Source organism: Talpa europaea, assembly GCF_964194135.1.
Source record: "Talpa europaea genome assembly, chromosome: 5".
In the NCBI taxonomy this organism is placed as follows: Eukaryota; Metazoa; Chordata; class Mammalia; order Eulipotyphla; family Talpidae; genus Talpa; species Talpa europaea.
The window spans coordinates 26,201,275-26,218,477 of record NC_140071.1 but is presented as its reverse complement, the minus strand read 5'-3'; the positions used below and the strand labels follow the sequence as shown (position 1 = coordinate 26,218,477).

At 38.9% G+C, this 17,203-nt stretch overlaps 1 protein-coding gene across 1 annotated transcript in view; it reads right to left on the bottom strand.

Moving 5' to 3' along the window:
- Positions 1–4,829, bottom strand: part of NDUFS4 (NADH:ubiquinone oxidoreductase subunit S4) — a gene marked incomplete at both ends in the record, with an annotated part of 80,831 nt that extends 76,002 nt beyond the window's left edge. The window contains one exon of the mRNA XM_084233784.1: positions 4,732–4,829. Coding sequence (XP_084089910.1) covers positions 4,732–4,829 — 98 coding nt within the window. The remainder of the gene's footprint in view (positions 1–4,731) is intronic.
- Between the last annotated feature and the right edge of the window lie 12,374 nt (positions 4,830–17,203).

The window sequence follows — 17,203 nt, the reverse complement described above, 5'->3', positions numbered from 1 at the left end:
GAGATAACAGAAGGCAGTGAGGTCTGAACTATTATCAGACAAAATTCTCACTGTAAAAATCTACATATGCTGTAGACTGTTAAATCAGGCTATTTCCTAGTATTGGTAACTTAAAATCCATCTCCTCATCTAAAAAATGAAGATAATAAGAACACCAGAGTTAATAGGAGTACTGTGAGAAATACCTGAGATAATGTAGACAAAGTCTTTGGCATGGTAATTAATATACACTTAATGAAAATTAATGAGTACATTAATTTATGACCGAGAATACCAAGAAAATGATTAACTTTCACTAAAGGATCTATTTTAGTAGCTATTGCATTTGAAATCACCTTATTCTCTATTCATCCTACACCTAGAGACTTCTTCCAATATGCATTTACCCAGGAATCAAGTTTTTCCATCCTTCTCCATTAAGTCCATGTTAACTTTCTGTAAAGCAGCTTGCAGAGAGCAATCTAATACTTGTATTTAGCGTCTATCATTACAAAAAAGCTTTTATTTCCCAAGGTACCCTTCCCAAATAATTTCCATCTCTTTTTTTCTTAATATAAACAGAAGTCAGGACAGTTGTCAAGGAAATGTGTAAGTACAAAAATAGCTATGAAACAACTTCAATGTGAAAGTTAAGAGTTGTAGAATATTCTAAACTCAGACCACTGCAAATAATTAGAAAAGAATGTGTTGTAGTTATTTTATAGTCACATTTATGTAGTTTAGTGCCTAATAGGCTGTCACTGATTAATCGAAATACCACTTGTTTTCCTGCTTTTCCTCATAATCACATCTCTCTAAATATATACTTATTCATTTGTGATACATTTATTGTTATGTAAGAATCATTACATTAGGTGCTTAAGTATACAAAAATGATTTTTCCAGGTCTCCAAAGCCTATAACCTCACTATTAATATGTTAGTCCAAGAGCTAAAAGCTGCTCATTGGGAAGTGTGTGTATGTCAACAGTCAGTACTGGTTGTTATGCTGACATAACCAATAATCCAAGTATCTTTGTGCCCTTACTTAGTTTATATTTTACAGAAGCATAAAAATCAGCTTCTGCTTTGCTTTGCTTTGCTTCGCTTCGCTTCATTCCAGGATCTCAGCTAAAAGAAAAGAATCCTTCAGACATATATCCATCTCAAAGCAAAAGAAAAGGGAACATGGTAAAATACTAGACAGCTCTTAAATGTTCTGCTTCACATAGCATATTATCCTGGTAACATTTCATTGGCCGAAGCAAATCACTTAGTCAGTGGAGCAGTGACATATAATCCTGTCACAAGAAATAGAAGAAAATATTTTAAACAATAATATGATCTACCACAATATCTATTACCAAGACAAAAGAAAAGAAAAACATGTGGGCTATTCAAGCCAATAGTAATATTAGATTTACTTAGGTAAGGTTTATTTATGTGCCAGGCACTACTCTAATATTTATGAGCATTAAAAATATCTAATTCTAAGAAGAATTCAACAAAGATCTCTACTACTGGTGAAAACAGACTAATTATGGGTATTTTTTAATAAGGAAAACATGCAAACCAATGAAATCTACTAGAAGATACTTTAGAAACATTTCAAGCTCACAAATTTGGCTTTGACATCTTCCAAAGCCAGCAAAAGTAGCTGCTATTGAAAGAGGAATTTGTTTATCCACTTCATATGAAGTAGAAGCTAACCTACATTTATATGCTCTAAATGTTTTTCAGATTTGGGCTGAGAAACTTTCCCAGAAAATACATACATACATACATACATACATACATACATATACACACACACCCCACCCCCTTTGGCCCTCTTGCTCAGTGGAGGTTCCTGCAGACTCATAATTTCATACTGGCTTATCTGATGCTGAAAAAGAAAATAAAGCAACAGAGTACAGAGATTAAGGCATAAAACAGGCCTCACAAAAAGGTCCCATACCTTTGTGCCCTCCACAGCCGTTAGTTAACAGCAGCTGTAGATCTACCACCCTAATGAACAGTATTTGAGCTCAACACAAGATTTAAGACCCCAGAGAAATGAAGAAACAAGACTAGGTGAAATAAGTATTACAGAAAATAACAAAAACCACTGTTTCAAATGTCCTAAGTATTGCTTTTTGGAAACAGAACACCATTTTATTTGATTGTCAGGTTAATATTGAAAGTAGTTAAGCTTACCCTGGACAATGCCTTAGAAAAGTCAGGCAAAGTAAGGATAAATGTATACCATTTCTCTGGGATAGTTTCCCCTCATTCATTTCAGGGAAATGAGAAGCAGGTGGAAACTGAGACTCACACTAGAGCACAAGCTCAGTAACTGCAGCATCTGAAACACCTGTACTACTTAAATTTTTCTTTCTCATGTATATATGTTGAGTTTTTTGTTTTTGTTTTTTACTATCATAGCTGAATTCATATAAGAAAAGGTAGCAGTTAACTACTTCTTTGCTTTTATTGAGTTTCTTTTCTTCAATGTTTTTATTTGTTTGCTACTTACCCCCTTACCAAGGGACTGATTCTAGCTCCCTCATTTTACTTAAGTGATTTTAAATGTTTCATGATTTGCAAATGTTTTTCTAAGCATTACAATAAGTTACATTTTAGATGAGGATTTCCCTATTTACTGTTTCTCTTTCCACTCAATCTTTTAAAGGCCTCATTACACTCAAATCTTAAAAGAGAGTTCTTAAAGAATGAAGCGCATATAATATATAAAGGAGAAGGGTCATAAATTTCCAACAGGTGAGATAATCAAGGTCTTTGGTTAAAAACGTGGTTTAAAAAGCAAGTAAATGTATCACCTAATTTGTGTTTAAAATTAGTTTTCCTGGGGCCTCCCCGGTGGCGCAGCGCTCAGCAGCCTCTGCGGCGGCACCGGTTCAATCCCCGGCTGCTCCCCGGCCACCAGAGGAGGGTCCCACATGGCGCGCAGACCTCTCCTGCAGCCCGCTGCTCCCCTCAGCAGTCATTCTGTCTGCTCTGCTCCCCGCTCTGGTGAATTCTCTCACCCTCCCGCGCTTCTGACTGTACCCAGTGCTCGTATAAATAAATAAATCTTAAAAAAAAAATAACATTAAAAAAAATAAAATAAAATTTGTTTTCCTTGGCTTTTAAGTGTAACGATCATTCATATGATTTAAAATTTTATTTCATTTTCAAATCTCTCCCCACATATTTACAAGCAAAAGCTCTTTAAATTTGGTTAAATAGTACCAATTATCAATGTTTCCAAAATCTGTTATCTTCAGCTACTCTATTTAAAAAATGACTGTGACTTAAGCATAGCTATACATACAGTCATGTTCTGATTAGCAATGAACCAGTGGATCCTTCAAATTTGTTTTCAATTCTAGGGCTGCTGTGAATACATTATTATATGGGAATGTAAAATTAATCTCTATTGTGTCCATCAGAACAAGAAAAACCACTATTCTAGCCCTATGTCAACCAGTGGCCTATTTCACCCTACAGAAATATTTTTCATTCTTCAAGTTCCCCACATGTAGAACATATAGCTATAAACTGATCATATACCTTTCCTCAATCTTAGAAAAACAAGTGACTTATTTTTCAGTCACTCTGTATCATGTATGTATCGTTCTACTGTTGCCTCCAAATATTTTCCTGAACCACTGACCCCTGCCAGGTCATCCTCTTCTTTCCCATCCAACATCCACCATATAAAAGCTGAACATAAATGACTTACAAAATTTATTTCTAATTAAGTCTAGGTCTAACTCTCTGCATTTCCTTTTATTTACTACACTAAATTAATTAGCGTTTAATTAGACCCTCTTTTCAATTTTTAATCACCCCTTTTCTTCCCAATCCCTTCATATCAGTCCACGGAATCTTTCCATTCTTGTTCTAAGCAGTGTAGTCTACACTGTAGCAGTAAGTACCCAAGCCTGGTCTATATTTATATCAACAAACAATGAAATAGTGATAACACATAATAATTCTTGGTAGAAAAAGATGCTAGCGTGTATACTGCTGTGTTAGTACTGTAATAAAGTCAAGAAAATTCGAAAAAAAAATGGAAATGAAGGATTAAATAATGCAATCGAAAATAAATCACCATTACAAAAACAAAAATGCTTCAACGCAAAACAATAATAATAATCTCTGAATTACTGCGAGGCTTTAATAAAATTGTGACTGGGAAACCTCCGGCAACACCACCAGACTTTAAAATTACCTTCCGATATCACTACAGTGATATTTTGGCTAACGCTGAATTCCAACCAAGTTTTCCTAGCAAATGAATAAAATAATCTTTCTGTTCAGAAATCTAATCAATGCCATTTAAAGTCACGGAAGGAAGAGAGAAATTCAGCCCTTCGGCAGGAACTGGAACCCCGGCACACAGGTGAAAAAGGAAGGGAGTGGGGAGAAAAATCAGCAAGACGCTTCCCTTCTCTGGGGCACCGGACTCGGCTCGCACCTCCAGAGGCCATCTCCCCACCCCGCCCCCCACAGACCCGCTCTCCCAGCCGCAGTCGAAAAGTTTTCCAAGAAACCAGAGGTACTCCTCCCCGCTCCCCAAATTCACGCCCCCCACTCGCCTGGCCAGCGCCCCTCGTTCGCAGCTAGTCCCCAATCCGCCCGCCCTCGCCCGTGGACAGGGTCAGCAGAGGACGCTTTCCCCGAGGCCTTCTGCTGGGCTCGGTCAGCAGAGACCTCCGCAAAAATGGAGAGACCCGAGCGGCTTGAAGAATGTGGACAATCCTATTACCTGGTCGGAACCCTGGAAACAGAAATGGCAGCTATAGCTGTTGCCCTTCTCCCCAACAGCGCTTGCCTCAGCGCGACTGACATTGATGTAGCCGCCATCTTGCTGCAGGCAAACGCCAGGACGGATCCCCGAAAGGGACAAATTTCCTTCGTTCTCAAACTAGTGTAATCGCAAGGTAATAGCTAGTTTGTTTTGTATTTGTCTGGTGTCCTGTTTTGTTTTGTGCAGTGCTAGACTTTAGAAAAGAAGTGAAAGGTCTGGCTGAAAGAGTTAAGAAGGAAAACGGGTGGAAGAAAATTGCAGAAGTGCATTTAAGTGTAAATATTACCCCCCATAAAGTGTAATTCTTGTTTGTTGTTTCCACGGGTTATGTAATGAAAAGGCCAAAAGAAATAATTAAAATTTTAAACACCTGCAACTCATAATTTTTTCAAAGGACTAAGAATATTGAGAGCTGAGCCCTCTGAAGGAGCCAGAGGGCTCTTTGGGTTCTTGAGAACCTAAAGTAGTACTTTTCCAAAGTGTTGCCAGATTCAGTTTGCAAGCCCTCAGGAAAGGACTGTATTTGGTTTGATGTTCTTTGGTTGTAATGATCATATTTTCCGAACGAAAAATCTTGACACATGGCCTGGCAGAGGATTGTTTTTTTTTGTTTGTTTGTTTGTTTGTTTTTTGACGTGTGGATTTATATGAAAAACTAATGAAACGTATTATTTGATATCACTGTTTTCCAAGTAACTCCTCAATATGTGGTGTTAATCCATAGATGCTAAGCATGTTAATAATGCTCTGTTCATATTAAAAAAAAAGTCTTTCAGAAGTGTTCAAAGCAAGTTTTGTGTGATACTGACTGTAGGGTATATGATGGTCAGGCTTTTCTGCCCTCCCGCCTTTAGGATTGATGATGGATCCTTGCAGTCCTACATGCATGCCTGATGGCGGGCACCTGGAGTAGGATGTGGGCCTAGGTAGGTGGATACACCTGGGCTGAGACTGGGCTTTTAAGGGCCGCATCAAGGGAACGAAGGAGCAGAAGGAGAACGAGAAGAATGAAAGAGATGCAGAAGAGAAAGAACTAGACCACGAGAGAATGCCCGAGAGCCCAGAAAGAGGGAAGACTTGCTGAGGGCTGGGAGGCTTGCCAGCCTCCTGGCTCCCTGGCACCCCTGCCTACTGTGTACCTGGTAAAATGTCAATAAAAGGCCAAAAAGCCACCAAAGGCTCCAGGACTCCTCCTTCACCCGTTTGCATAGGATCATAGAGATCCTGCTCTGTTCCTTTCTGCTGGCACTACACTGACAATGATTTGTTGTACATTTTATAAAACAAAAAGGAGGCTAATTGTTGGGTTTATTTTTAAAGTTTATGCTTAGAAAAGGCACTTTTTTTTTACAAAGTTGTTAATTTGGGGGGCACCCCTTAGGTATAAACCCCATAGTTCTCCCATCACCACAGCACCTTGATCTATCACCTTTGTCCCTTGTGCTCTTCCCTTCCTTCCTGTGTGCCTCAGATCTATGGTCAGCTTGCAAGTTTTATCCTTTCCTGGCCCTTTGTTTGGTTTCTCTATATTAGGCATATAAATGAAACCATGGATATTTATCAGTTTCCTTCTGACTTATTTTTCTAAGTATAATCTCTTCCATCTCTGCACATGTTGCTGCAAATGGCATGGGTTAATCTTTTTGATTGCTGAGTAGTATTCCACCATGTATACCACATCTTCTGATACATTCATCAGATTTGGGGCATTTAGATTGTTTCTAGTTGTTGGTGTTTTTTGTTTGTTTTTAAGATTTTTTAAAAGAATAAGACTAGCAGGAACATATTGGGTTTGTATTGTGGTCAATTAAAAGAAAACTCAATACTTAAGGGGAGAAGAGATTCAGGGTCATAGAGATAACCATATCCAGGAAGAGTTGAAATGCACAGAAAGATGAAATAAGGGCGAAATATATCAAATGGAATTTTTAACTTTTCTCTTGAAATAATTATGGATTTCACAAGAAGTTGCAAAAGAAGTACAAGAAGTTGCAAAAGTAGAGAGGTCTTATGTACACATCACATAGTTTCCCGCATGGATTACATCTACAACACTCTAGTACAATATCAAAACCAGGAAACTAACATTGCTTTAAAGTGTTTGTATAGGGCCTCCTGGGTGGCACAGCGGGTTTAGCCCTGCCCTGTGAAGCTGTCCGCAGCCTCTCCAATGCCGGTTCAAGCCCCACCGGCTGGCTAGAATCCCACATGGCGCGCAGACCTCTCCTGTCGCACCGCTGCTCCCCTCAGTAGTGCATTTCTGTCCTCTGCCTGTTTGCTCCCTGCTCTCTCTGGTGAATCCTCTCACCCTCCCGTGCCTCTGACCTGTACCCCAGCTCTTGCATAAAAATAAATAAATCTTAAAAAAAAATAAAGTGTGGGCCTCCCCGGTGGCGTAGCGGTTGAGCGCTGGGCTGCCAAGCTGCCCGCAGCCTCTGCAGCAGCGCCTGTTCGATAGATACCAGGAGGTTGGGGAGGGGCCTACATGGTGCTCAGATCTCTCCTGCCCTGCTCCCCTCAGCAGTATACTTAGTCAGTCTGCCTGTTCTGCTCCCCGCTCTGGCTCTGGTGAGTTCTCTCACCCTCCCGCACTTCTGACTGTACCCAGTGCTAGTGTAAATAAATAGAAGATAAATCTTAAAAAAAAAAAAAAAGCTTTTAAAAAAATAATAGTGTTTGAATAGTCCTATGTCATTCGATCACCTGTGTCAACAAACCCATCACCACAATGAAGATACAGAATAATCCCATCACCACAAAGATCTCCCAATGCCACACTTCTATAGTAACACCCACCCTCCCAACCCTAATAATCACTACTCCATTTCCATTTTTATAATTTTGACATTTCAAGAATGTCATAGAAGTGAATTTTGCAGTATATCACTTTTTGACTTCTTCACTTAGCATAATGCCCTTGAGATCCATTTAAGCTGTTGTGTTTATCATTCATTCCTTTTTTTTTTTAAGATTGATTGATTGATTGATTGATTGATTGATTGATTTATTTATACAAGCACTGGGTTCAGTCAGAAGTGCAGGAGGGTGAGAGAATTCACCAGAGCCAGAGCAGGGAGCAGAACAGACAGACTGACGAAATACACTGCTGAGGGGAGCAGCGGGTGGCAGGAGAGGTCTGCGCGCCTATCATTCATTCCTTTTTATTGCGAGTAGGATTCCAAGATGTATGAGTGAGGATTCTCCAGAAAAATAAAAAAGGAGATAAAGCTATAGTTATAGTAAATATATATATATATATGCACAATATTGCACAGTTTGTCTAACCATTCACTCATTACAGAACATTTGGATTATTTTCCATTTGGGGCTATTACAAGTAAAATTACTGTGAATAATTGCATATGGTTTTTGTGGAGGCATTTAGGGGATAAATGTCAAAAAAATGCAATACTGGGTCATGTTTTAGAAACTGCTGAATATTTTTGAAAGATTTTTTTGAAACATTTTTCATTGTTTTAGAAACTGCTGAATTATTTGCCATAGTACCTTGTAGGGTAAGTGATTATCAGGCTTTTCTGCCCTCCTGCCATTAGGATTAATGACGGATCCCAGTGTTCCTAAATGCATGCCTGATGGCGAACACCTGGAGTGGGGTGTGGGCATATGTAGGTGGGTACACCTGGGCTGAAACTGGGCTTATAAGGGTGGCATCACAGGGGACGGAACCACCAGAAGAGAGCAAGAGTAGCAGTGGTGGAAGAAGCGAGCAGAGAGAACGAGAGAAGAACAATAACACCAGAGAGCCCAGAAAGAGTAAGGATTGGCCGGGGGCTGGGAGGCCTCCCAGCCTCCCGGCCCCCTGGCACCCCTGCCTGCTGTGTATCTGGTAAACTCAATAAAAGCCTGAAAAATCGACCAAGGGCTCCAGGACTCTCTTTTACCCATCTGTTTGTGTCATAGAAAACCTGCTCTATACCTTCCTACTTAACCTGTACCATTTTATATTCCTACCAGCAACCATCACAGATCTGTTTTCTCCATATCCTCACTAGCATTTGATATTGTCAGTATTTTTAATTTTAGTTCAGCTAAAAAAAAGTACATATATAATGTAGAATGCATAGATAGTATATATCTACTGATCTTAATTTGCAGTCCCTTAACAGCTAATGATGTGTGTGTGTGTGTGTGTGTGTTTGCCATATGTGTATTCTAGTCAGTTAAATGTCTATTGTCTTTTCCTCCTTTTCTAATTGCTTTCACTGTTACCCTCTGAGAAATCTTTATAGTTTTCAGGTAAGTCTTTTATCAGATACATGGTTCACAAATATTTTCTTCTATAGCTTGTCTTTTTCATGTTCTTATTTATAAGTAAATTGTTTTTCATTTTGAGGCAGTCAGTTTTATTTATTTTTAATTGATTTCAATTTTTCATTACGGATTGTCCTTTTGGTATCACATCCAAGAGCTACTCGCCAATTCTAGGTCCTAAAGATTTTGTACTATATTTTCTTCTAAAGGCTTCTTAGTTTTATCTTTTACATTTGTGACCCATTTTGAGTTATGTTTTTAGTTAATAAGGTATGAGGTTTGGTTTGAGGTTCAGTTTTTTCGCTTGTGGATATGTAATTGCTTCATCACTACTGAAGGACAGGCTTCCCCAAGATATTCAGAACAGGCCTTCCCAATTATTTCAAGGTGAGGTCAACTGAGGCCTTGCAGGCTCATGAGAAAATTTTACCACTGTGTGTCTTGTGCAGAATTAGGGTTATAGCTAGAAATAACCTTTCTATCTGTCTATACAGCAAGGCAAACAGCTAATTGCAGAGCATCTGGCCTTATATGAATCATGAATCACGTTCTCCTCATCCTGTGAGTTTCCCTTTGCTCTTTGTAAATCCTCAGGCTTCTATCCCATTCTTTAACTCAAGATATATACCCCCATTTTGTCCCACTGGCTTTGGAGTCCACATCTAGGTATGTTCCCCACAGGTATTTAGTTAGATTTTTTTTCTCCGATTCTGTCTGATATTAATTTGATTACTCAATCAGCCAGAGAAGAACCCACAGGGTGGAAGATAAAAAATAAAATCAGTTGGCCATACTTATGTGTATTTCTGGGTTCTCTATTTCAACCTAAGAATAGCTTTAAAGTTGGGCTAAATTTTAATAAATATTTTCTTTTGTAAGCAATCATTTATAATCTGTCCCATTGTTCATAGTGGCAACTTAACATATTTAACTTCAATATATTCTAGCCCCTTCTTTCTATGAATCAGGTTTGCCTGCACTCTCTATTCCTTTGTCTTTCTGATGCTCTTAATCTTCTGCTGGATTCCCTCACATACTTATTTCTGAGGTACTCCCTGCCCTTGCACACAGAATATAAGCCTGAGTATGAAACAGAAATAACTTGCTGTGTACCCCGCCTTTTTTTTTTGTAATTTTACATGAATTGTACATTCTACCACTAAGCTTAAAATAATGTCTGCATCCAAATATTATATTATTCTTTCAAAGGGAGTTTTATTTTTTTTTAAGATTTATTTATTTATGTATGCAAGAGCTGGGGTACAGGCCAGAAGTGTGGGGAGTGAGAGGATTCACCAAAGACAGAGCGGGGAACAGAACAGGCAGATGTACTGAAATACACTGCTGAGGGGAGCAGCAGGCAAGACAGGAGAGGTCTGCTGTGCCATGTGGGTATCTCCATGGCCAGCCCTGGATCAAACTTGTGTTGCAAAGGCTGTGGACAGCTTCACAGAGCTGTGCTTAACCCCTTGTGCCACCAGGGAGGCCCCAAGATCTTATTGCATATAAAACCCTATACAATAGGGCACCCTAAAGGCGGTCTTATCTCATTTTCTACTACTTCCCATTTCTGTGTTGTATTCAAAATCCACTGGTCTTCTTTCTATTTTAAGACTACACCATACCTACTCTCCTTTCAAGGCCTTTGTGGTTGCTGTTCCATGTGTCTAGAACACCATTTCTGTGTCTTAAATACTCTTACCCTGGGCCTCCCTGGTGGCGCAAGGGGTTAAGACACAACTATGAAGCTGTCCACAGTTGCTGCAGCACGAGTTTGATCCCTGGCCAGGGAGCTACCCACGTGGCGCAGCAGACTTCTCCTGACTTGCCCACTGCTCCCCTCAGCAGTGTATTTCAGTCAGTCTGCCTGTTCTGTTCCCCACTCTGTCTCTGGTGAATCCTCTCACTCCTCTCCCCCGCACCTCTGGCCTGTACCCCAGCTCTTGTATGCATAAATAAATAAATCTTGAAATAAAATAAAGTACTCTCACCCTGTGTATCTCATGTTCCTTCTCCTCTCTCATCTTCTCACTCACTCACTCACCTTAGTCTTTTCTCACGTCACCTTTTCTGTGTGGTTGTACCTATTTAAAATTTCAAACTTATCCCATTTTTATACATCTTCACAATAATGTTTCATAAACTTCCTATGATAAATGTGAATTATAAAATAAGGCAAAATTTCCCCCACTAGTAAGGTCAATCTACCTCTAACAATATAAACTTTCCTTATCTTCAGAGTAAAACTTCCAAGAACAATTGTTCCACTTCGCCAATAAATATTGATAAAATGAAGAAATTCTTACTTAACTTTTAATATCAAGAGAGTACATAATTTTATTTTCACTTGCAGCTGGAGATCTGTTATGGCTTGTACTGAGTCACCATACACTTTCTGGTCTCCAGTTTATGTTCTACTTTGAAAACAAACACATGACCATATCACCTGTGTAACTTCTTTCAGTGACTTACCTTTCCTTTCAGGATAAAGATAAATCTCTTAACCTGACCTGACAGGCTCCCCAAGCTCTGTCCCCTACCTTCCTCTGCAGCCCAGGAGCTGTTTTTCTCCACCCACCCCCCCGTCCCCCCATTAATGCTGTTTCTTCTGAGAGAACACCTCTTTGCCTCTTCTCCAGTCATCCATCTTTCCCTTCAGGTCACATTTCCAGAGTTATTCCCTATGGTCAAAACTGGGGGTACCTATAGGCATTTTCCATGTCTCCCTTTCCTTGCCAAGAGAGCCTTACTCCTATGGAGACTAAAAAAGTCTTCTGTGGAGAAATGTCTATTCATATCCTCTGTCTATTTTTTGTCATTGAGGTCCTCATATAATTTAGATATTAACCTCTTGTCAGATGTGTGATTTGTGAAAATCTTCTCCCATTTTACTAGACTGCCTTTTACCTTTGATAGTTTCTTTCTCTGTACAGAAACATTCAATTTTGATGTAGTCCCTATCTGTTTATTTTTGCTTCTGTACTGCCATGATAAGTCAAGGAACTTATCATTTTTGTTTTCTTCTCTATATTTGATGGTTTCAGATCTTACATTGAAGTCTTTAATCCATTTTGAATTAATTTTTATGTATGATATAAGCATGATCTAGTTTCAATCTTTGCATGTGTTCATTAGGTTTTCCCAACATTATCAATAAAATGTAAGATAGTCATTAATTTATAATGCTACACAACTGACACCTAAATAATACTGCAAATCAATGTTATTAAAATGAATTTTTTAAATGCCCTATACTTGCTTTGTCATCACCTGTTGCAGGTAACACATGGACATCATTAAGACCAAAAGATTTCTGGAAAAAAATCTTGCCACACAAGGAGAAATGCCTCTTTCTTGCCTTTGGATGCAATTGTATGAGGACATAATGCTTAGAATGTGGTATCTACTCAGCATGAGGGGACAAATGTGGGAACCTAGCCAATAAAAAATGATAGAAGAGCAGAGAGAGGGAAAGAACTTAGAGTGCTAAAGGTATTTTTGAGTTTCTGAAACAGCTCTGATCAAAACAGCTCCGTACTTCTTGTTATATGAGACAATAAGTAGCTTCATCATTTCTACCTCCATTTGTTAGATATACTGCAACTCAAACCATTTTTACTCATGCTCTTACACAATGGATAATTTTTTAACTCCCCTGACCAAGTTAACTTCTGTTTTTGTTGGCGCATCTGGTATCATTTCTTTCTTCAGAGCACCTACCATGCTGCATTTCAATGCAATGCAATAATTTCTTTCTCCATTAAATACCCTGAGAGTACGTAAGTACTCTGAGTAAGTACTGTAAAAATGGGGATAAAATCTGGTTTTGCTAATCATTTTCCCAGTACCTACTCTAGTCCCTGATACACAATAGACACCAAAGAAGATATGGAATAAATAAACTAATGATTGAATAAAACTAATTGGAACTATGAGAATGTCCAAAATAAGAGGTAAATACTTCATAATTTTTAGATTTCTGCTTAGGAAAGCTTATATAACTTTCCAGCCCTCACCCCATACAGAAACCACCATGATGTTTATAGAAAGAAAGACTGAGTTGCCATTTATTCATTTATTTATTTATTTATTTTGCATGGAAGAACTGGGGTGTAGGCCAGAGATGCAGGGGTGAGGCAGGGGTGAGAGGATTCACCAGAGACAGAGATTGAACAGGTGGATTGACTGAAATCCACTGCTAAGGGGAGCAGCAGGTGAGACAGGAGAGGTCTGCTGTGCCATATGTGGATTAGCTCCCTGGCTGGGGATAAAACTCAGGCCTTCCCAGTGTTGTTGCTGAGATTTAACCCCTAGGCCACCAGGGAGGCCCACTGAGATGCCATTTATAAACTCCTTTTTTTTAAAAAAAGGATACAGGCCAGAGGCACGGGAGGGTGAGAGGATTCACCAGAGACAGAGCAGGGAGCAGAACAGGCAGATGGACTGAAAGCACTGCTGAAGGGAGCAGCGGTTGAGACAGGAGAGGTCTGCCCTGTCATGTGGTTACCTCCCTGGCCGGCCTGGAATTGAACTAGCGCTGCAGAGGCTGTGGACAGCTTCACAGCACTGCGCTCAACCTGCTGCGCCACTGGGGAGGCCCTATGAGCTCCTTTTAAAGGAGGGAATGATAGTGGCCAAGAAGAATGCCCACCTGCCTACCCACCCCAGCTGGAAGACAAGAACATGCCTAATCGTCATACCTTAGGGATAAACCCTCTCTCAAGTGAAGCTGAGTGGAACAGTTTGCCTAGAGACACAGTGAATTTTCTACTGTGGGTATCAACAAGGGTATCCAGAATCTCTGTATTTAATGCCACCTGCCCTCTGAGATCATACCCACCACCCTGAACCTTAGCAATCATGAGACTAGCAGGCCATAGCTGAGAGGTCTGGAGAATGAGTGGACCTACAAGATTCACAGGAAGGGAAGTCACAGAGACACCGACAGATTGAGTGTTGTGCCCCCAGTGCCAATAAGAAAACCCAAGCCAGGGTTGGGGTAGCAATTGAATTCCACTTTAGAAGTGTATTGATTTTGGACATGGTCAGCCCCTCAGTAAAAATGGAGGACATTGTTTTGTGTTAAATATACCTATAGCAAGAAAAGGAAAAGAAAAAGGTTATACAAATTATTTTCAATGTGATTGTTCTCTCAGCTCTACAGATCTTATTGGTTTCTAATATTTCATCTTTGATCAAGAGCCATTTCCTGAAAGACCTTGGTGGGACAGTGGGGGGTCCCAGTGTTGCTGGCAAGAGACCTAAACCCATAAATTTACCTTTCACTAGGCTTTCATTAAAAAAAAAAATTAATAACCCATTTCAATCCCTTATTCCTCACATTTCAACTATAGAATACTGGCCTGGAATGGAACAGAAGTAATTTGCTACGTGTATTTACTTTATTTACAATTTCACCCAAACTGTAGATTCTATTACTAAGCTTAGTAGATGTCTAGAACCAAATGCCATTTTATTATTTCAAACAGGAATATTAAAACATGAATTGATTTTACTTTTGCTTGCATTTCAAGCATGGTGGCCAAAAGAAACATTTAGTTTAGTCTTTCTGATGGCATGTGAAATTTACAGTGTATCCTAAGTTGCCTGGTTTTAATTTTTTCCTCTGCACATGGGTCTTCAATAAAGCATCCAGAAGAGAATAAATTAAAACCAGACATTTATATCAGAGGTTTCACATGCAATCACTATAAATGTGAAAAAATTCCATCACTTATTGGCTACAAACTAATATTTTAAATCACATCTTATTTTTCACTGTTAATTTAATTGAAAAACTTGATTTAATACCCCACCATTTTTTAACATTATGACATCTGGCAAGACTGCTGAGGCTTTGGCAACAAATGAAATAATTTCTACCTATTGTGAAGAACTACCACTTGAAATTATTTTTGGAAAACGAAAAGATACAAACAATCAAAATTCCTAAAATCTCAAAGAATTTTCTCACATGAATTTGATCACATGCCTCATCACACTCTGGAGTTCCAACCAAATTTTCTACTGCTTGTGGGTCATTCTCCATGTGAACATTTAGAAAACCAAATTAATAATGCTCCTTCCTTTTTCTCTTACCTGAAACAAATCTGTTCCTCCCATCCAGTGTTCTTTGTTTTTGCAAAATACTACCATATTTCTCCCAATATAAGACATTATCAACTGTAAAATGTATCATTGTTTTCTGTATCATTAAGGAAGAAAAAAATACAGCAAGTAAACCATGATACATTACCAACAATATCATATATTCTGATTTTAGAGAGATTAAATGTGAGAAAACACATATTTAAGAAGCAAAGAAATATAGTTATTGCATGACCCAATTTATTTGCTTCCCATTGTCCTTAGTAATAGAATCTATTATTTATTGGTCTCTGGAATAAATACTTCATATTTCAGTTTCTCTGTTGCTAGAAATGGATATATAAATAATTCTTGCCAATGAAATGTTAAGAGAATTTATCATCTGACAATGCGTAGCAAATCCCCTTTATTTTATTTCTTTATTTTCAAAGATTTATTTTTATTTATTTATGTATATAAGAACTGGGGTGTAAGCCAGAGGTGCGGAATTGTGCGTGTGTGTGTGTGTGAGAGGATTCATCAGACACAGTGGGGAGCAGAATATGTGGATCTACTGAAATACACTGCTGAGGGGAGCAGCAGTGGGTGAGACAGGAGAGGTCTGCTACACCATGTCATGTGGGTTAGGGAACGAACTCAAGCGACCAATGTGAGTGGCTGGCAATAGCTTGACAGCACGAAGACTTTAGCCCCTGTGCCACCAGGGATGCCCCAGGGAGATCCCCTTTAGACATAGATAGCAGTTTCATCTCCTTGATTTTTTCCAACATCTTGCTGCCTGGATGTGAGTGTGAAGACTCAGATCATGAAGACAGTCTCTCTATGAAGAACAGGTAGGTGGAAGGAGTCTGGATACTCCAACCATCCTCTGAATGTACCAGAACTGCCAATCCATTGATGCTGCCACCAATTCCTGTTCTTCATTCCCAGTTTGTATATATTCACCTTCTCAGATTCTAGTGCTGCTAATATTAATGTTCCCTGGAATCAATCCTTGATTTTCTTTGCTTCTCCCTTGACAACCACATTCAATACCATGGCCTTTAAATGCTATCTACTTGCCAGTTGCTCCCAAACCTTTATTTCCAGCTCAGTCTTTACTCATGAATTAGAGACTTGTATTTCTTCCTGTTCACTTAATTTCCTCACTTGTATATGAAAGAGATATCACAAACTTAACATGTGCAAAAGTAACTTAATTACCTCCCCCCAAATCTGTTCAACCTATAGTCTTCCCAATTCTAACCAATTGTAAACTTATCCTTTTAGATGATTAAATTAAAAACTTCGTAGTTATCATTGACTCTTCTCTCCTTTTCAATTAAGAGTTGTGAGTCATGTTGGGATATTTCTGAAAAATGGCTCCATGCTACAGAGTGGCCACAAAGCCCATATTATAGGAGATTTGACAACAGGCAGTTAAAGACCTACAAGTAGACATCAAGGACTGTTTTTATTTTTATTTTTTTTTTGAATAGAAAAATTCTTAACCAGTTTTTATTTTAGTTAGGCTTTTTTTTTTAATATTAAATTTTATTTTTATATTCCCCCATACAATTGCAAACACCCCATTCTGACCCCAGTCCTTCCCCTCCCGCCCCCCACCCCCCAAAAAGTGTCTCTGGTTCATAGTTTTTTGTTGATTTTGATTTTCACTTTCTTATATTCATTTTCCTGGTCCCTTATTTAAGTTTTCTAGATTCCTGCTATGAGTGAGACCATCCGGTATTTTTCTTTTTCTTTTTGGCTTATTTCGCTGAGCATGATCCCTTCCAGCGCCATCCATGTTGCTGCAAATTGCATGTGTTTATCTTTTTTGAATGCTGAGTAATATTCCATGGTGTATATGTACCACATCTTCTTGATCCAGTCATCTATTTTTGGGCATTTGGGCTGTTTCCAAAGCTTAGCTATTGTAAACAGTGCTGCTATAAACATAGGGGTGCAGGTGTTCTTTGGAATTGATGTTTCTGTGTCCTTTGGGTAAATACCTAGGAGTGGAATTGCTGGATCATATGGAAGCTCTATGTTTAGTAGGTCCAGAAATCTC